Genomic DNA, 21,921 nt, shown 5'->3' with positions numbered 1-21,921 from the left:
AGATGCAAGGCGGCATGAACTATATTTGGTCTAGTAGGACATGTAAGTTATTTTTACAGTGCTGACTCCTACCTGACAGTGGAAGACATATTCTGGTGTGGTTTTCTTAAACTTCATGTTCCAAACCAAGGCCACGCCATCTGGTTCATGGGGAGCATCTTCATTGTTGTTGTAGGAAGCAACCATCAGCTCAGGGTACTGAAGAGGAAAGGTCACAAGGATGGATTATGCCAGGATGGCAACACAAAGAAAACATTCTTACTCCTACAGACACATGCATATTACATACTTTAAATGGCAGTTTCTTTTTAAGTTGTGGCATACTTAATACTGACTTCAATGCCTTAACCCACTCAACCTGTTTTCTATCCTCAACATTCCATGTATGTTTAGCATAGTCACCAGTAATTACAGCTGCGCATACTGCTAACCCTCTGTGTCATCTCATATTTGGGTCCCTTTTTTCTCCTATGCTGATTTCCATTACATCTTTCTCTCCTGATCTTCTTCCTAATCACTCTTATTAGTCCCTACAGGTTCTCCTTCTATTACCTCTATTCCGAGGGGGGCTATTTTCTGCCCTCTTTTTTGTCCCTGTCTACACATTCTCCCTGGGTGATCTCATCAACAGCTTTCATAAGCATTAATATACTGACAATAATCAAATCGGTATCTCTAAGCTTGACCTCTCTCTGAAGTACGGATTTCACAGCTACTGGGGATTTCTCAAGGTTGTCCACAGACACATCAGATGCAATGCATAGAAAAACAAGCTTCTTGGAATTCCCATCATGGCTCAGTGGTAACAAACTCGACTAGTATCCATGAGGATGCGGGTTTGATCCCTGGCCTCGCTCAGTGGGTTAAGTATCTGGCATTGCCATGAGCTGTGGTGTAGGTCAAAGATGTGGCTTGGATCTGGCATTGCTGCTGCTGTGGCATAGGCCAGCAGCTACAGCTCCAATTCAACCCCTAGCCTGGGAACTTCCATGTGCCATCAGTGTGGCTCTAAAAAGAAAAAAAATGAGAGAGAGAGAGAGAGAGAGAGAGAGAGAGAGAGAGAGAGAGAGAAAGCTTCTTACCTTCTACCAAAGCCTGCTGCTCTTCCAACAACCCCTCTTCCAACCTTCATCCTGCCACTGCCCTGCACTGACACTGCCCAGCTGTCCAGACCAGATACTTCACGTTCATTTTCACTCCTCCCTCTCTCTCATCCCCATATACTGTGTTTTATTCACTACTTCCTCAACACCTTTCAAACACATTTTCTTTCGATCCTTAAAGTTAGAGCCTCCTAAATGAATTTCTTCTCTGGATGAAGACAACAGCTTTTTAAATGGCTTCCCACTTTCAGGCTTGCCAGGTCCTCCCCTCCCCTACTCCATCCTCCATCCCTTGTCAATGTGACTTTACAAAATATACATTTGGCTAAGTAACTCCTCTGCTTAAAATACTTTAGTGGCTCATCATTACTTTCAACATAAAATCCAGGTCATATAGGATCCATCTTCTTCTACCTCCTCAACTTAATCTCATATAAAGTCCTTTCAACCCCACCCTATGACCCAGCCTCACTGGGGTAGTTCTGAGGTTCGAAGGTGCAACCTCTGTACCTTTGAGTGTGATACTCACTCTCACTGGAACATCTGTTCTGTGTTGGTTACATCACTAACTGATTTGTTAAGACTCAGTGCAGGCATCACGTCCTCCAGACAATCCTAACTAACCATCCACCACCCCTCCTTGTCTCACATCAGCTCCTTTAGCATTATGTGTGTTCCCCTATTAAGGCGCCTGCCAAACTGCATTATGGTTTTTCTCAGTCAAGGTTTATTACCAGAGTGTATGCTCTTTGAGTGTAGGGACTTGTTTTTATTGACCTTTGAATCTAGGGTCTGGTGAGTCGGAGTACAATAAATTTGTGCCAAAATCTGCTGGATTATAGATGCTCTTTTTTATGTTATCAACCCTGTGCTCAGGGAAAGACCTTATCTTTAATCCTTTATTGTCAAATAACTCCAACAATTAAACACTTGAGTAAAAGAAATACAAATAGTAGACTAACAAAGTGGACTCTACAGCAAGCAGAAATACCTACTCATCATACATGAACTCTGTGCTGAGAGTTATTAGATAAACTGAGGCTAAATCTCACAGGAATTCTTTATGAGCTAGAGTACACTGCATGAAAATTTCACTCCTATAAGGTCACCCCATTAAAAAATAGCATTGGGATTGTAGCAGATCATATCACTCTTTGCTCACAGGTAATTTAAGTTTTTCTTTCTTTCTTACTATGCTGCATTTATGTAACATACGAGTGTCCTCATAAATTTGAACATAAACTTTTTTTGTCTATTGAAAGTAATGACACCTAGGTCTTCTATGTGACATTATTCATTCTTTGAGCTCCTTCAACTTAAGAAAGCTGCAGAGAGCTACAAGTTGCCTGTTGGTGCAGAGGAAGTAGAAGCCTACGACGACACACATGCATGTGGCCAGCAGGGGAAGTAATCATTCTTTATTAGAAAACACTCCTCACTGGATGAATCAAAGGCCTATTAAGAAAGGCCTTTGATTCAAAGCCCATTCAGAGAAACTAACATCCAGATAAACACAGAAGCCTCCATCTGAAGTTTAACTATGTCACATGTGAAAAGGCAACTCTATAAACATCAACACCACTACCATAGTGGCCAGTGGGCAGCCAGATGTGTCTAGAAGACTATCCCACAGCTTCACATCTGGGTCTCATCGCTGGCTCCCACTTGCAGTTTTTCTTTTTTTCAAATATTTTAAGTGATTAGGTTTAAAATTCCTTTAGAAAACAAGGAGAGTTTTAGTAAAATACCAGTGAAATGCCCTGGGTATAATTTCTGTAACTGGGATCAGAAGGCCTAAAGATACTGATTAACTCTTATCTCATGAAAGTGTCTATGATTTCAAAGTCTCCTCTAGTATGTTTGTTTGAACATGACTAATCACATTTTCTTATTCTCCAATAAAAAGCCGTAAATCTCTGCACAATTCTTTAAACTTCAAATGTTAAAATTATTATTTTAAAAAGAATATGGAACTACTAGGAAGTTTGTGATTACTCACTGGGCTGAATTATCTAACATTTAACCTAGGAGAATTTTACCCAGAAATTACCAGGTCTGCTCTCAAGCTGTTTGTTCTTATAAAGAAATAAAATCTGACATTTATTGGAGAGGAAGGAACCAACATGTTTTAAGTGCCCATTGTGTGCCAGATATTGAGCTGGGTGATATGTCAACTCATTTGGTCCTTGCTATTCTCTGAAGTATACTCTACAGATGAAGAAGCCAAGGTCCCTGGGAAAGGATATTATTCCAAGTTAAGTTGCTAATAAATGATAAAGTGTGACCCTGCTTGAAGTCTGTCTGGTTTCAAAGACCACGGCCCTTCCAGCCCACTGGGGCACACAGCAACTGCCCTCTCTGCATACATAGGGCACTGGTGTTGGGTAAAGCGTGGGACAAGCATATCAACAATAACATGCTTTGCTTTATAGAAACTCACTATTAAGTAGAGGGAGGTGAGACATATGTATGAATAACTACAACCCAAATATAAAAGCATGATATGTGCAAGGATGGAGATATAAATGAAGTTCTATCAAAGAACAGAAGCGAAAAGAACCACTTTTGTTGGAATGGGATGTGGCAGAGAGAGAGAGACACTGGAAAGGACTTTTTCCTTTTTTTTTTTTAGGGCCACAGTGGCGGCATATGGAGGTTCCCAGGCTAGGGATCAATCAGAGGTGCAGCTGCCAGCCTATACCACAGTCACAGTAACATGGGATCCAAGCCACATCTGTGATCTTCACCACAGCTCACGGCAACACTGGATCCTTAACCCACTGAGCAAGGCCAGGGATCAAACTTGAGTCCTCATGGATGCTAGTCAGATTTGTTTTCACTAAGACACGATGGGAACTCCTGGAAAGGACTTCTGAGAAGATCAAGAGACTCCACTGGGCCCTGCCAAATAGGTTATTAGGAGAAAAGAGAGAGGAGAGCGTAGACAAGGGTACAGATGGTGATGCAGATTCCTCTTGGATATTTGCCTGGTTCACAGAGATTGTCCCAACCTTTGGAGGTTATGTCAGCACAGGTGGTCTGACTTCCCAGGGCTAATTAATTCATTGCAGGGTTGATACTTGATACGGGTGGGCCAATCGCATTCTCTCACTTGGCTATGGTAAATTTTGAACTGAGACACAGAACCCAGGGACTGGCAAATGAGTCAGCATATGACAGCATCCTATTGGCAAAGCCTCTAAAGCTGCCCAGATTCAGTTCTTCATTGTTTCCAGGGATTCACTGAGTACCTTAGTGGCTTTTGAATAAATTTCCCTTCTTGCTTAAGGTAGCCAGGGGTCAAGTCTTCTTAACTAATGCAGTGGAGAACACATTCACAGGAGACAACATATTAGAGCACAGGGCTGGGAGGCAGGTTATGTGAAGGGATGAAAATGAAGAAAGGGCTGGAGATTCCTCAGGGCATCCTCACAGATATCACGGAGTACAGGTTAATGATGATAGACTTTACTTCTGGGGACAGCAGGAGTCCTTCTCTACAACCACTGATGTTACAGCTACTACTACTTTCACTACTATTGCACTTTCACTGAGTACTTTTTATAGACCAGACACTTTTGAAATTTTAAGTGTTTTAAATACAGTAACATATTTAATACAATAAGCATGTGAGCTAGGTATGATTATCGTTTTATGAATGAGGAAACTAAAGCCAAGAGAAGTCAGGCAACTTGCCCAAGGTGACACTGAGAGGAAGTGAGTCATCTTTACAAATATTAAACTGGAAAAAGTACTTATAAGGACACAACAGTATGGAGAATTGAGGTAGGGAGACCAGTGAGGAAGCTTCCTAATGTATGCAAAAGGTAGAGGGCATGACAGAGTAGGTGTCAAGTCCATATGTAAATGAATTTGATTTGGTGAGAGTGGGAGTCTTTTTGCTATGGTACATTTGATTGGGTTTGGCAATTAAATCAGCTATTAAAGACTACTTGGGTTTGTATCTTGCCTGACTCCAAGGCTGGGCGATGTAATTTTACATATGAGAGGAATATATATGGTGGGAGTAAGATCGTAACCCTTGTTTTGTATCCATCCACCCCATGTGTCACACGGTGTGTGGATAATATTATTGATCTCCTGTGCTAAACAACAGTCAATGAGTAGCAAAGCTGATATACTTCCCCAAGTGCCCAGCTGTCTTACAGGGAATAATGTTTGGTGGATATTTTGCAAATATCATAAAGTTAAAGTCTTCTTGTTTAAGAAACCCAGGAGATCAAAGCAAAGCTATGCAGAAATCTTACAGTTTCTTCCTCCTCCCCTAATTACATTCTGTTTCACTCACTATCATCCTAAGCACACATGCCTCTACTAAACAGTGAGACACTGTCTCTACCTTTTTTTTCTTTCTTAATATCATCAGATTGTATCTTGATTCACTCATTCACTCAGAAAGTCTCTTCATTCCATAAACAGGTAAACCTGGTCCTGGTCCTTTGAACCTCACAAAATTGTTATAATCTAGGAACTAAGGGTTCCAATTCCTTTTTCTTTTCTTTTCTTTTTTTCTTTTCTTTTTTTTTTTTTTTTTTTTGCTTTTTAGGGCTGCACCCAGAGCATATGGAAATTCCCAGGCTAGTAGTCGAATCAGAGCTACAGCTGCCAGCCTACATCACAGCCACAGCAACACGAGATCCAAGCCGCGTCTGTGACCTACACCACAGCTCAGGGCAACACCAGATCCCAGACCCACTGAACAAGACCAGGGATGGAATCTGCATCCTCATGGATACTAGTTGAATTTGTCTCCGCTGGGCCACAATTCCTTTTTCTCATGCTCCATATAAAATACACGTTTCAGAATTACAAACCTCTTGTAATTCCTTTTTCTCATGCTCCACATAAAATACACATTTCAGAATTACAAACCTCTTCCCCACAGTATAGATGGCAGGTTACACAAAAAGGAGGAAAAATAAATGCAGTCTCTCCCTTTCCAGTTGCACTTCCTACAACAAAAACAACACAGAAGATCCTGGGTGGAAACAAATCTATCCATAGGCAATAGGGCCCACCACACGCTGAGGCCAGGCAAGCAGCAGCCCCACTGATGGAGGCCCTGCAGCCTCCTCTGGGAGCATTATCAGGGACCCGGGGAACTCAGTAAAAGCTGTCTTAAAAGAATGTGTCAGATAAGGTTCCTGTGTAATTTCCAGTCTCTGAACAAGTGAACAAGCCGAGCTAAGTGTTTCCTCAGCCTTGGATCTGATTTCTGTGCACACACCCAAGCACGCTCACAGACCACCCACATGCTGGCGGAAGTGGATGGGTAAACTCTGCTTGTATTAGCTCTGCACCCATGCACTGCGTGCTCTCTTGTTTGGATGTAAAAGGAGATTCAAGAGGACATAACACTCGCCCACTTTGTGGCTGTTGACAATCTGGTTGTGGGGGATTATACTTCTCTTCAGTGCTCCTGTTCTCCTGCAGGGTTCAACGGGGCTCTTCACATTATTTGCTTTACTGCTCTGTCTGGAACACATGCTTTTCCCCTCCATTTGTCTAAATCCCTCATCTTCCAAAATGTCCTGTCCAACCAGACACAGATCCCAACTGCCACTGAATTCTGAAAGCACATGCTACTGGCCCAAAGTCAGTCAGCACTTGGAAGCTCATTCAGTTCCCAATTCATAAGCCCTTTGTGGGAGGCACAGGTAAAAAGCATTTGCCTTAAAGCGCTCAAAGACCTGGTCCAAATCCCTGCTCTACTACCACAGCCTAGCTGAGTGATTTTTAATCATTTACTCAGCTTCTCTGAGCCTCAATTTTTTTGAGCTCTAAAATGAAAACAGTAACTGTGGCTGCCTCACTTGATGTTATGAGGGTAAAATAAGATTATGCCTTCAGAGCAGTTGGCATAGTGCTCGGCATATTAGAAACACAAATTAAAAGTTAGCCATCCAGATACCTATGGTCAATTAATCTTTGACAAAGGAGGCAAGAATATAAATTGGGAAAAAGTCTTTTCAGCAAGTGGTGCTGGGAAAACTGGACAGCCACATGTAAATCAGTGAAACTGGAACATACCCCCAAACCATGCACAAAAATAAACTCAAAATGGCTTAAAGATTTAAACACAAGACAAGACACCATCAAACTGCAAAAGAGAACATAGGCAAAACATTCTCTGACATCAACCTTACAAATGTTTTCTCAGGTCAGTCTCCCAAGGCAACAGAAATTAAAGCAAAAATAAACCAATGGGACCTAATCAAACTGACAAACTTTTGCACAGCAAAAGAAACCATAAAAAAAAAATAAAAGACAACCTAAAGAATGGGAGAAAATAGTTTAAAACAATGTGACTGACAAGGACTTAATCTCTAAAATATACAAACAACTTTGACAGCAAAAAAGCCAACGACCCAATGGAAATGTGGGCAGAAGACCTGAATAGACATTTTTCCAAAGAAAATGTACAGATGGCCAACAAGCACATGGAAAAATGCTCAACATCACTCATAATTAAAGCAATGCAAGTCAAAAGTACTATAAGATACCACCTCACACCAGTCAGAATGGCCGTCATTAATAAGTCCACAAATAACAAATGCTGGAGAGGGTGTGGATAAAAGGGTACCCTCCTACACTGTTGGTGGGAATGTAAATTGGTATAACCATTATGGAAAACAGTATGGAGATACCTCAGAAAACTAAATATAGAACGACCATATGAGCCAGCAATATCCCACTTTTGGGCATATATCTGGACAAAACTTTCCTTGAAAAAGACACATGCACCCGTGTGTTCATTGCAGCACTATTCACAATAGCCAAGACATGGAAACAGCCTAAATGTCCATCGAAAGATGAATGGATTAAGAAGATGTGGTATATATACACAATGGAATGCTCCTCACCCATAACAAAGAACAAAATAATGCCATTTGCAGCAACATGGATGGAACCAGGGACTCTCATACTAAGTGAGGTAAGTCAGAAAGAGAAAGACAGATACCATACAGTATCACTTATATCTGGAATCTAATACATGGCACAAATAAACCTTTCCACAGAAAAGAAACTCATAGACTTGGAGAATAGACTTGTGGTTGCCAAGGGGGAGGGGGAGGGAGTGGGATGGACTGGGAATCTGGGGTAATAGATGCAAACTATTGCATTTGGAGTGTATAAGCGATGAGATCCTGCTGTACAGCACTGGGAACTATATCTAATCACTTATGATGGAGCATGATGGAGGATAGTATGAGAAAAAGAATGTATATATGTATGTGTGACTGGGTCACTTTGCTATACAGCAGAAAATTGACAGAACACTGTACACCAACTATAATGGAAAAATAAAAATCATTTAAAATTAAAAAAATAAGAAAGAAACGAACAAACCAAAAGCTAGCCATGGTTATTATTCCCACTAAAAGCAGAGACTACAAGAAAACAGAAGCTGTGCTATATATATAAATGCCCAGGACTAATCATTCCTATTTCCCTCATTGCTGTTGTGTACATCATCATTAGAGGAGGGGCTCAGGAGTCAGACCACCTGCATTCAAATTCTGGCCTCCCCACAACTAAGCCATGTGCCTTCATGAACATTCTTTAACTGCTCAATACTGGGTAAATCATACACTGATTGGACTGGCCATTCAGCCAACTGGCATTTGTAAATCTGCCTGCTTTCATTATGAATGCTATACCAGGAAGTTTAGACTTTTTTTCTTATAGGCAACAGGGAAGTTTAATCCAGAGAATCAAAGGATCAGATTTGCATTTTAGAAAGATTATTTGGCTAGATGTCTAGACGGGAACTATAGGCGGACAAGTTCAGATGTAGAAAGACCAGAGGTGTAAGATTAATATACGAGTAGAGAAATGGACAATCTCAGAGACAGACTGGGTCGGGGAGATAAGAAAGAAGAAGTTTCTACTGTTAATGATGAAATTTTCTCTAGGACTTTGGGTATAGTATGATGGCTTTAACACTGAATGTTGTAGGCAAAAAGGGATTTTGGCTATGTGGAAATAATGAGTTAGTGATTCATTTGAGATTTTCTGGGACACCTGAATGGATCTGTCAGGCATACAAAGTGGAATTTAGGAAGGAGGTTGGCTGGAGCATAGAAACATGGTGCCCATGTGATAGCTGAATCCATGGCAGTGGAAGAAATCTCCCAGGGAGAGCATGTCCAGAAGAGTAGAGGTTGAGGGCATGACCTCGAGGACCACAAGGGTAGGAAATCACTATTGACCTTAGTGAGAGCAGTTGCATGGACAGAGTGGCTTAGCTCCTGGTCTGGTACCTAGCACACAGTAAGTATTCAATGTATATGAATAGTAGCGTGCACAATTTAAATTGAAACTTCAGTAAAGTGAGAAAGAAAACCAAAAGGCATAGAAGAAAATTGTAGGTTAGTGGACATACCCAAAGTAGAGGAACAATTCTCTTTACTTTCTTTTTTTTTTTAAATACAAAAAACCCTGAGAACAAAAGTCTAGTTTGGCCCATACCAGCAACAATTCTTACCTGGAGAGACCAGTCCATACAAGTGACTACTCGATGCTTGGACCAATGCTCATCATAGAATTGACGATTGAAAGAAAGGTTGGCTCCAGCCTGGACATCCCTAGGAGGGTTTAAACATCAAAGACAGATATAATGCTTCAAAATGGGGCTTTATCACTATTGCTCATACTGAAAGAATGAAATGGCAAGAGCATGGAACACAATACTTTTTAATGCCAAAGAATCAATTTTTTTTTGGTCTTTTTTTTTTTAGGGCTGCACCCACAGCATATGGAGATTCCCAGGCTAGGGGTCGAATCAGAGCTGTAGCTGCCGGCTTGTGCTATAGTCACAGCAAAGTGGGATCCGAGCCTCGTCTGCAACCTACACCACAGCTCATGGCAATGCTGAATCCATAACCCACTGAGCGAGGCCAGGGATTGAACCTGCATCCTCATGGATACTAGTTGGGTTCATTACCGCTATGCCACAACGGAAACTCCCCAAAGTATCAATTTAGACAGCAAACCCTGATTATAAATGAAATAAAGATGGTCTCTCTCTCTCTTTTTTTTTTTTTTCTCTTTAGGGCTGCACCCACGGCATATGGAGGTTCCCAGGCTAGGGGTCAAATTGGAGTTACAGCTGCCGGCCACAGCCACAGCCACAGCAACATGGGATCCAAGCCACACCTGCAACCTACACCACAGCTCACGGCAATGCCGGATCCTTAACCCACTGAGCCAGGCCAGGGATCAAATCTGCAACCTCATGGTTCCTAGTCAGATTCGTTTCCTCTGCAGTACAACAGGAATTCCAAGATAGTCTCCTTTATGCAAAGTCCTCTCTAACCTGGCCAGAAAGGGTTTCCCTGTGTTGTTCCGAGCCTGGTATGAAATCTCAAATTTGTTTCAGGTTCCCACCTTGACCAATTCTGAAGCATTCTCCTCCCTCTAATAAGTTCTACCTTGACACAGAATTTACAATAACTCTCCCAGCTACCAGGGGAGCACAGCACACTTGGAGAATCTTTGATGTCAATACACATTTACCTGGCCTTGGACCAGAGATGACATGGATGTTTCTATTTACCTGAAATTTCTGATTTACTGCCTCCTTACTCAATAGGAAGTGAAAAGCTCTACCATGAGACAGTCCTGCTGGGGATCAAGGGATTCACTAGATGCCTTAGACACTTAACACAGACCAAAATATCATCCGGGTTGAGGAAGATTATAATTTGGCCAGTGTTTGGTTGGCTGATATTCAACTGGCCACAAAACCTCCTCTGAAGAACTCTGCACTGGTCATTTATTTGCTCCACAAGACTGAGTGTTTAAAATGAGGTACGCCTGTCCTGTGCCAGCAGCTATGGGACCTGCATAAAAAGCTGCCTATAATTCTGAGGCTTCGGTTCATGAATTGCTCCACACTTAACATTTCTTCTGCTTATCTGCTATATTGTATTGCCTTGTCTCCTGCATTGCTTGTCCTGTACAACTCTTGTACAGGGAACTCGACTTCAGACCATTTACTGACCCTTCCTCAGCTCCATCACTACAAACTCAGGCAAGAGGTACACGCACTCAACTATCTGCCAGGAACCCAGGACAATACTGGGCCAGGTAACCAGAGGGAAGGACTCAGAAAATTAACTGAGGCTAAGAGTAATGGATTTTTAAAAAGAAACAAACATCTCATGACAGGTATAGTCAAAAACTGTTGCCTCTTCGATGTAGTCTAACAATGCTGTCACCTGTTCAGAACATTGTCATAACTCCCTTTTGAAATTTTCTTGGAGCCTCTGCTGCATTCCTTTGAGCATCCTCAAAAATGATATGTTATCCTTTGACAATATATTTGGATTTTAGAAGTAGGAAAATGTCAGGCCTGGTGAAAAAGGCAGGTGATTTCATCTTCTCATACTGTTCTTGGCCAAAAGAAAGCCGTTATCTCCTACAAAGCTCATAAAGCGCCTGCTATTACCCCTATGAAGCTGGTTGACAGCCCTGCCTTATAGAATACATGTTGCAGTCACAGACAAAGTCATTTGGGACCATTTACTCTTATTGATTAGTTTTCTAATCTGTAAATATATCACTGTGCATATGTTTCCTAAAAGGCCTATATACACAGTCTCACGATAAAAAGAGGAAAAAGTTTCCAGTCTCTCTTTGCTGTCTCCCACATCATGTTGTAAGGTTTCCTATAGCTCATGTTTATTTTCCTCGGCTTCCTATTTACCTAGACATCAAAAATAGATCTACTGGATATAAGAGAAATCTCCTTTTGCTGCTTATGTTTCCTCAGAGAACAAGGTACCTGACTCTGCCAGGCTCTGTCACCTGGACGGTTCCCCAGATATCAAGTTCAAAAGCATTTCACAGAAGTACATGATAATTACAGGGAAACTCTAAGCCAGAAGTCATAACCAAAGCCCTTAGTCAAAGCTGTTCAGCGAGATCAGCTCTGGAATTTCATCCTCCTCTGATTTGTTAGGCTTGAGACTTGCCTAGTAAACATATAAATGAATTTAAAGTCAACAGATAACTTATCAGGGAATTTTTTAAAATACACACAAGAAACTAACCCATCTTTCTCCTCTAACTCTCGACCGCTATAGTCAAAGAAGATATCAGAGTCTTCGGCCAGTGCTCTTTCAATTACCCGTATTGTCCGATCAAAAAAAATGAGAAATTCCTCTGAATGAAGGATCTGCTGTTTTTCCTCTTCTGTCAGCTCCCTTGGAGGGGCTTTTTATGTAAAAGAGATTGATGGAAAAGAAAAAAAAAAAACATGAAATTACATTTTAATTTAAACATTTAGATTCAATTTAACTCTTGGAATTAAAACATTTCAAGAGGAATCCAACTTTTGAAAGAAACTGCTTATCAAAAGAGTGAAGAAAACACAGTGAAATAAAACATTGTTAATACTGATTTTAAATTACTCTTAAAGTCACACCAAAGGTTTTTGCAGACGTCTTCATTCCTGATTTTACAAAAAGATTTTATATCTGGACTAATTACTATTTTAAAGAGCTGGAGAGATTACAAATGAAAATAGATTGGTGTGTTTTAACAATCAGTTTTGAATGTTATTTTCTTCAGAAGTGAACTGGAAAAACAGTTCAAATAGTACACAATAGAGAAATCTATAAAACCATGTATATTAGATTGTAAAACCATTATAGAGATGCACATACTAAATAATTAAGACCTATCTATAATACAATCCAGACAGCACCTTCTACTGGATAAATTCATTTTATTTTAGATAGTTGATAAGGCTAATTGATTGTTATACAGGTTCCCCTCAAAAACTGAAATGTTTCTTTGCAAACCCACCTTTACCCATGATATCTGCTGCTATGAAACAAAAACATGGAAAAAATAAACACTTCTATAAGACTCTTCACAATTGTTTTGATGCCTTACTTTTCTAGCATGATTAATTTCATAAAACTAAATTTGAAGATACTCCATGAAGCACAGAGAGATTAAATAATTAGCAGTATGTCATAGTGTCTGAAAGTCAGCTCACCTCAGAGTCACGATGAGGTTACGTAAACTGTTCCTTCAGTAGCAGGGTTTACATAAAACTAGAGAGAAAGGATTAGGAACTCCCCCAGAGTGAGAAACCCCTAAGGGCAGAAACTGTCAGCTAAACCTTTGTACTTCTTCAGTTACCCCAGTTCAACTCTCCTGCAGAGAGACTTCAATAAACGTTTGATTGATTACTCTCCTAGTAGGACCAGAAGCTCCTGAAGTTTAAGCTACACAGAAAGGTAGTGAATTAAAACCATAGGGATCTCTGGTGGAATGAATCATGCAGGGGCTTTCCCAAACACTTCCACAGCCATCCCCTTAACAAGAACTGATTCCTACCTGGTCACATGGTCAGAGGAATTCTCTAGGTGCAGCCACCTGTAGCATAATGTTTTATAGAAATTTTATTTCATTTGATTAATAGTCTCCTGAAGCCATTATCCTGAAAAATCTGAACTGCCAAGAAGCCCTCTGGCAGAGCCATGGAAGTGGATCTCAAGCTTTTCATGTTTAGAATGTCTCTCCCCTTCCCTGCCCCAGACCGAGATGCAGGGGTTCTAGAGACTCCAGAATCTGTATTTGTACAAGAAACTAGAAAGTTTATGCTGCAGTGGGGTCACACCTTTCAAAATGCTCTCCAGGGAATGTTATAACAGAAACATGATGCATCACCTAGAGCACGAGATCATCTCCAAATGCAGTTCACCCTGGTGTTCCTAGCAGCTCTTAATAAGCTAGGAAAATCTCTTTGCTGCTGAAGTCTCTAGAGCCCTAAACATCCCAGTGTGTACTGGGATCTTCTAAGAAATTCCATCAATATCTGTTGAGCAATGCTGCACAGACACAAGCTTCAGAAATAGTGACATGGACAACGTGCAAACCGTAAGTAACAAGAGCTCTACAAAACTAACCTGGAGTCCAAGAGTTACTCTGCCATTTGCTGGCTTGGATTCTGGAATCAACGAAAGCTTTCTAAGCAACAGTGTTATCTATAAAATGAGGTAATGATACCTGAAGTTTAAGTCTAGTTTAAGGGTTAAAAATAAATATACTGGCAAATAGTTAAGTATTCAATAATTAGCAAGTATGTATAATTTGTCAGATTTCTGAAACATCCATAAATGAGGCATTTGAATTTCTTCGCCTTTACGTAATTTCTAGAAAATAGTGAAACCACTAAATGTAAGTAGGGAAGGGGAAAACACTAGGCTCATCTTGTTTTGGTCAGTACTGTTACATAAATAAACAAACTTCATTAGACAAGGATGCTACAGGGCTAAGAAGAAGGTCTTATTTTAAAAGCTTCGTTCCCCTTAGTCACTGCTGACGGATGACCTGGACACACTTGAAATTAAGCAGAGAAATAGGAATTTTTCCCCTTTATTCCTTTTTTATGATATTTTAAAAACATCTATTCTCTGCTTATCTTTTTGAACTGCTTCTCTTTCACCCGTATCTTTCCTTACAGATCCATCACCTTGAATAAAAAATAGTATCCATGTAATTTTCTGTAATTTTTTTCTTCACTGTAGCTTTGTCATTTTGATCTCAGCTTTCAAGACATGCAACCTCTTCTCTGAGAGAAACATAAATGGCTGATCAAAGTGTACACAGAGAGGCCAAGTTCAGGTAAGTGAAGCAGTATCCTCTCCAGATACTATATTTGGCGATACAATATTTGGCTTGAAATTAAATTGCTACTGAAGCAAGACAAAGGACATAGTTTATATTAAGCTTTGATGTTTAACAGGGATCAAATGACATGAAGTGTTAGCATAAAATAATAAGATGCATGTGCAGACGAATATTTTTTTAAGGTCATAAACAATATTTAACTTGGGAGTTAAATAGAGCCATAGCTATTTTTGATAAAACCCCAAACCTCCTATATTTTAAAAATCTTTAAATTGATGTGTTATTACAATGTAATGAAAACATAATGTAGTATCCAGGAACCACAACCAAAACCTGTATTCAGAGATAAAACCTCTCCAGACATCATATTACACAAAAGATAATTAGTTGATTAATATAATTCACAAAGTTTAAAATACAGGCATAAACAATTAAAATCAGAATTGTTCTACTCCAGGATAGACCCCATTCTCCCTGGAATTTGTTTCATTAGCTTTTCTTTCTCCCTGAAACTTAAAGAATTATCTTCAACATGTTTACCACGTAAGATGTAGGAATGAACATACAGCCAAGGCATACCAGAGCAAAACAAGGGCAATGATAATCTGTGATTTTTATTACAAGTTAAGCAGAAAGTGCTATTATAGCAGATTTTGTTGTTTGTTTTTGCAACATGGAGTAATTCTGCCAAGAGCTAGTAATATTCTATTCATTTAAAGTGAGCTTTTTTAAAGAAACAAAGATTCCTCATGAAAAGGAGAACACATGGATGTGACTTATATATGATTCAAATGACAAGACAGTTTTCAAACTTACCAAAATTTACCTGAACAGTTATATTTCACTTGAATAACAAGTATGAAAACAATGTACAAGAGTCATGGAATTCAAAAGTTTAGAAAACTGCCTCAGCCTATGAATTCTCAACCTGAAAAATTAAAATCCAGTATGAATTTTACTGTAGCGGCTACTTCTTACTTTTTTTATTGTAGAAATATTAATTTCTCTTGGTTTTGTATAAAAAATACTTCCTTTGTGTTTCTCATGTTGATTCTATGCTATTTGCTATACTTTCTTGAGTTTTCTTATTGATCTGAATGTCTACTTTTCCAGTTTCTTTTTGATCTACTCTATCTACTATATATTATACCTTTCAATTTCTAGAGTTCTTGGATTTTTTTTCCCTCTGTAAAAACGTAAAATATGCAATGAAATTCACAATTTATATTGAGTATTTTACAATCTCATTTTTAGGTCCAAAGTAATTTTTAAAATATCCACTTTAAAAATGTCTTTCCTTGTTTCAATGAGGTAGCTTTAAATTTCAATATAAAAAATTACATCTTCTAGATATTTTTCAAGAATATATCTAAAAGATAAAAAAGTAAGTAAACCCACATAACAAATATTAAATCATATTAAACAGGCACAGTGGCTCTTAGTGGAATTTTACAGTGAAAATAGCTCATAAACAAGAATAAGAAAACTAAACCAAAGTAATAAAAAGTGATGTCCTCCTCTGAAGTTAATGTGACGATTATGAGTTAATGTGCATTTACAAGAGTTAGATTTCTGATTCTGTTGTTTTAAATCTCTACACAGGAAAATACTAGGACACTCACACATAGAAATTTCCTAAAATTTGATTTAAAATGTATCTGCTGCTTTTCGCTTCTCTGTCATGAAAAAAAGAGTGAAAAGAGTAATAAATCCAAACCCATATTTCTTTTCTATATAATGCATTTTGATATCACACGGGCAAAAATATCAAAAGCTAGTGAACACTGATTTTTTTTCCCATCTCCCCCTCACCACTTTTTTTTTTTCAAACTCCAAAAATGGCCAGATTTCTCAAAAATGTGTTCCCTGGTTTGAAACCGTGTATGTCAAGTTTCAGCCCAGAGCAAATGTTTATGGCTAAGTAATAAATCCCTGAAACTCAGAGTTCATATGGAAGTGCTGACACAGCCCTGACTACCATGCAGCCGTGTGAATGGCGCCACGATTGTATCTGCTAGAGATTCTTTGAAAAGTTTGCAAAATACTGTCTTGCTTAAAAAAAAAGAAAAAGCCAGAGAGAGTTTGATGCCAACATAAACATGCTTTTAACCCATTATGTGCTAATTTGCAGAAAAGCCATTAATATAGACTAAGATGCCCAGCACAGCAGTAACAGGAAATGTACTTTCAAACTTCTTTCGGACTTTTAACAGGACTTTAATCAATTCCATGAAGCATGAGTAACAGTTAAAACTGGTGGGCATTTTTTGCTGAGAACTTAAGAAAGAGGTTACAGTGCTTTGCCAGAGAGGACAATTTCGAGATTGGCAAAAAATCCGTGCCAAGACACATTAGATACACCCTGGTTCCTTATCACACAGTACACCTTAAGGATATTTTGTTGAAAAAAAAAAAAAAAAAAAAAAAGAGGGCATTTTTGTAAATCTTGACTCATTTTGTCTCTTGCTACACCCATGTTAATGACAGCTTTAAAAAAAATGGTTTTTTTTTTTAATAGAAGTTTAAATGTGGAATCGCTTGGATCAAATCCTGTTAGAATCTCCCAGAAAAAATAACTCTTATACCTTCTGTGGGTTTCATTGTTAAAGATGCTGAAACTCCAGGCGGCCCTTAGCTGGACCCTAGAACTACCCTAAGTAGTCAACTGCACTTAAGGCCAGAGCAGGCTGCATTGGGTCCCTGCAACCAGTACATACCCACTCCTACAAAATCCCAAGGGATAACCATGTGCCTGGCACTGTGCCAGAGCCACAGGCAAATGTAAAACTTAAAAATCAAATGAGGAGTTCCCTGGTGGCCTAGAGGTTAAGGATCTGGTATTGTCACTGCTGTGGCATGGGCTCAATCCCTGATCCGAGAACCTCCGGATGCCACAGGCATGGCCAAATCAAACAAAGAAGCAAAAACAAAAAAATAAATAAAATTAAAGAGTTTTTTTTTAAAAAAATAAGTAAGTTTCTAATTAGAGCTATGCAGCTCTATACACAGGATGCTTAGTAGGAAATACAGAAGAATCTGTCTAATCTACGCTCCGTTTTCATGGGTTCTCCATTTCTCAGTAAGAATAACAATCTCAAAATTCTCTTTTTCTCCGTGGGCTGAAAATCTCAAAGGGATACAAAATTAGATTTTTAGAGAAACATCACCTATAGTAATTTTTTTTGCCTTCCCCCCTCCTTTTTATTTCTTTCTTGCTTTCCTGTTTTTTGAAATGCAGCACTATTACAGGAGGATGGTGTCATAGTGCAGTGTACAGTCTTAGGAGTAAGCTACAAATCCTGGCTCAGGTACTTATTACTTTATGTATTCATGGGTATGTTTTTTCAATTTTATGGCCACACTGGTGGCATATGGAAGCCCCCAGGCCAGGGACTGAATCTGAGCTACAGTTGCAACCTATGCTGCAGCTACAACCTAAGCCATATGGCAATGCTGGGCCTTTAACCCACTGCACTGGGCCAGGGATCAAAGCTACATACATCTCCTCAGTGGCTGTGGTCAGATTCTTAACCCACAATGCCATAGGGGGAACTCCCATGGGTATGTTTCTAAACTTCTCTTTTCCTAGTTTTCCATAAAATAGGGCAAATAGTAATTTCTTCTTCAAAAGGATGTTGTGAGGGTTAGATAGTATCTCTGGAATGTTAAGGAAGGGCCAACTAGTAAATGCTAGCTGTTGTTATCACAGGAACATGTAAAGGCTGCCCCTTCTGATATGGGCAGAGATGTGGAGGAAAACTTTTAACAGTACAGTTAATAGTGATGACCACTGTTAACGTTTCTCTGTAGATCACACGAGTAGACTTCAGGATTTACTGACAAAATAAATTAGAAGATTTATCTGCTCCTTTCCTTTACTGTTATCATGGGAATGACATGATGGAGCAAACTAGACAACAGGACAGTTGATAAAAAGTATCTCATTTTTTACTATCTAATAATAATTCTACTGGACGCATGACTAGACTTCTTGCTGGAATTGTGGATGGTTTGCATTTTCTTTGCTTCTATCAATTAAAAAATATAAAAGACTCTTGCTTTGGAGATTATAATTTATGTTGCTAAATGTAATGTATTAAACAATCACAGAAAACCCTCCACACAGGCAGTGTAGATTTAATTTTTACTTTACCATACCTTCCTTCACCTCCTGTTTTTTGTCTTGATTTTCCAGTTCTGAATCCTGGCCAACTTTAGGTTCCACCATTTCCTCATCTTCCTCATCCTCTAGAAAAAAGAAAGAGAAAAATGCATTATTTTCTTTCCTTTAAATCAAAGTCTCTGGTTGATGGTGGGAGGTAGGGGCAAAGGGTAAAGTTCCAATCATTTAGGGCAACTTCTAAGTAAATCAGTCTGCAATGAATGCCCAAGATATGTGTTCATGAATATATGAATACATTATCTGCAACAGGGGCCTCTTTGAAAGTCCCCCTCAAGCTGCTGAGAAAACCGCCCTGAATCAGCACCTGCTACATCCATCTCCAGGCCTTGCCACATGGGATGTCTTGGAATTGCCTCTCTGACCCCTGAAGCTTCTTCAGAGATGGGCCAGGAACAGATCTCAAAATGTTTCCACCTGGGGCTCACTCTCCACAGGGGACACCTGCTGTGCAGACGCCTCATTTCCAATTGAATTCTTACCAAATTAATTTGGTTCTGACCTAAAGGAAGGGGTTAAATACAGGTCTGACCCCAGGTCAAATGCCACTGGCAAGTAAACAACCAGGGGTAGGGACCCCAAAGTCATTGCCATTGGCCTGGGAGAAAGCCACCAACCTGAAATGGCATTTACACATTCAGAGCAGTTCGTGCATTAATGTGAATTTAACGAGCGCTAACAAATGGACCCAGTTGGCCATCACCGCCAGATGTTAGAGTGCCCTTCCTGCCCTATGCAGATGTGAGCCCACTCTCTCCTCCCAACCCCTCCAGCTTTTCTAGGGTCGGGGGTGCCTTTCACTGCAGAGAGCTTGAAATCATCAGGCACAGTGCAGAGGATGGAGGGCAAGACAAGGTGTCACAAGAAAATCCAACTTATAAGAATAAAACAATATGAAAAGTGAAAACTTGCTTCATGGCTTTTAAATATAGTACCTTCACTCTTAAGGATTATACTCATTAGAGGTCAATGATTTCATTGGCTCAAATGGATCTTAAAAGAAATGGCTTCACTTCTTCCACCACCCCCCTCATAATTCTCTAACATATTCTTCATTCAACAAATATTTATAGACCTTCTATAAGCTCCAAGGCCCTACGGAGAGGCCCATTTCCATCACAATAAACACTGAGATTTATAGCCAGTCAAAATTTCAACTCTAACCACTTAGGAAGCATTATATATGCATACTTAAATGCCCAAATAAGTATGGATAGCCTGAAAAGCAACTCCAAAAGTTCTGATTATATCAAGGAAGTGATGTGTGGAAGGAATATCAATTTTAAAAGCATGGATGTGTAAAATATAGTGTTGCAATTTAGATACTGAAAAACTATAATGTGAATTTTCATGGAAATACAAGAATCTTTATCCATGAGTGTAAATTGTGAGACTAGCTTCATTACTTTATAACCACAGTATATACATATCAGAAAGAATGTAAGACACTTTTGAGGAAAACTGTCATTTATTATTAACACACTAACACATTTATTACTAACCTATTAACTCATACCTATGCGATAAAAATATTAAAATTTTGAAAAGTAAATGAAGTAACCCAGATTTGTAGATGAATATTTACTAGGTTAAATTATAAACAGCACATCTAAGTCTTTATCTATATATAAAGATATTACTGCTATTTTATTCTTCCATTAAAAACCAGCTTAGAAGGTGCTGCACAACACATTCACCTCAAAATGATGTATCTTCCTGATCCAAAAACCTACCACAAAGCCCATGGAGGCACTAGCTGGAGGGAAGTTTCTAGCTGGTAAATCTTGGATGGAGAGGCAATTTTTTAAAGGCCACTCATCTGCTGGGAAGTAGTTTCACTTTTGAATCTTCTAGAGACATGCACTTGAGTCTAATAGATTCAGCAGCCATTCCCTGAATATAAGTAAATACAACAAATACAGAGGAGATAAGACCCAGGTTGAGGGGTGAACTGTGGCCCAAATCCCAAGTTTATATACTGAAGTCCCAACCCCAGCACCTCAGAAAGTGAATGCATTTGGAAACAGCGTCACTGCAGATATAATTCGATAAGATGAGGTCATACTGGAGTAGGGTGAGCACCTAATCCAACGGGACGAACATCTTTACAAAAAAAGGGGAGATTTAGACACTGAATCACCCACAGAGAGGACACCATGTGAAAATGAAGGTGAAGATCGGGGGAAGCTCTATAAGCCAAGAAATGCCAAAGCTTGCCAATAAACCACCAGAGACATAGAACAGATTCTTCTTCACTGACCTCAGAAGGAACCAACCCTTTCAACACCATGACCTTGGGAGTTATAGCTTCCAGAACTGTGGGGCATTCAGTTTCTCTTGTTTCAACTGCCCAGTGTATGGGACACAGTTATGGCAGCCCTAGCCAAGTAATAAAGCTGAAGATATGCTTTACCATTTATGATCTTAAAATCAAGTAGAAGAGATAAGAAGATGCGCAATAATAACAAAGCAATGACGAACACTTTACTTGTATCATGTAATTCATTTATCACAATTTGGTACTATCAACCTAATTTTATAGATGAGGAGACAGAGCAATTTCCCCCAAAGAAACTCCCAACCACATTGAGTCAGGTTCTCTCTGGTTCTGTCTGTTTGGGGGTCTCTCATCTTTAACCATTACGCACATGGCCTCCTATCCACAGCTGCCATGAGATAGAAATAAAACACAGCAGGTGCAATGCCCAGCTGCAGTGTCAATAGGGGTCTGTCGTGTGTCTCTGATATGGACATCCCATGGATCCCTCTTCCCCTTCCAAGAGGTCAGCCCATGTAGTACTCAGCTGAGAAGTCAAGTTTCACATCCTTGAGAGCTACACATGATGGTTGCTTTATTCATCAAGAATATATATTCTCCAGCCACATTCTGTTCTTCTTTGCTTTTTGGAATCCACTTCCCTGAGACCTGACCAGCAACACTTACTACAAAGCACTGCTGTATCCCTC

The 21,921-nt window shown here is 39.5% G+C and overlaps 1 protein-coding gene across 7 annotated transcripts in view; it reads right to left on the bottom strand.

The window, feature by feature from the left end:
• Positions 1 to 21,921, bottom strand: part of DYNC1I1 (dynein cytoplasmic 1 intermediate chain 1) — a 345,751-nt gene that overhangs the window by 113,492 nt on the left and 210,338 nt on the right. For all 7 annotated transcript variants that reach the window (XM_021102404.2, XM_021102408.2, XM_021102406.2 and 4 more), the window contains 4 exons: positions 18,933 to 19,022; positions 12,182 to 12,344; positions 9,613 to 9,712; positions 73 to 198 (listed from right to left, as the gene is read on the bottom strand). In XM_021102404.2, the coding sequence (XP_020958063.1) occupies positions 73 to 198; positions 9,613 to 9,712; positions 12,182 to 12,344; positions 18,933 to 19,022 (479 nt within the window). The remainder of the gene's footprint in view (positions 1 to 72; positions 199 to 9,612; positions 9,713 to 12,181; positions 12,345 to 18,932; positions 19,023 to 21,921) is intronic.

Source organism: Sus scrofa, chromosome 9, assembly GCF_054392235.1.
Source record: "Sus scrofa isolate SSC_HxYL_T2T_F1_AM1 chromosome 9, Sscrofa_HxYL_maternal_Yorkshire_Landrace_v2.0, whole genome shotgun sequence".
NCBI classification, from domain to species: domain Eukaryota; kingdom Metazoa; phylum Chordata; class Mammalia; order Artiodactyla; family Suidae; genus Sus; species Sus scrofa.
The sequence above is the reverse complement of the archived record's forward strand: the minus strand, read 5'-3'. Positions and strand labels throughout refer to the sequence as shown.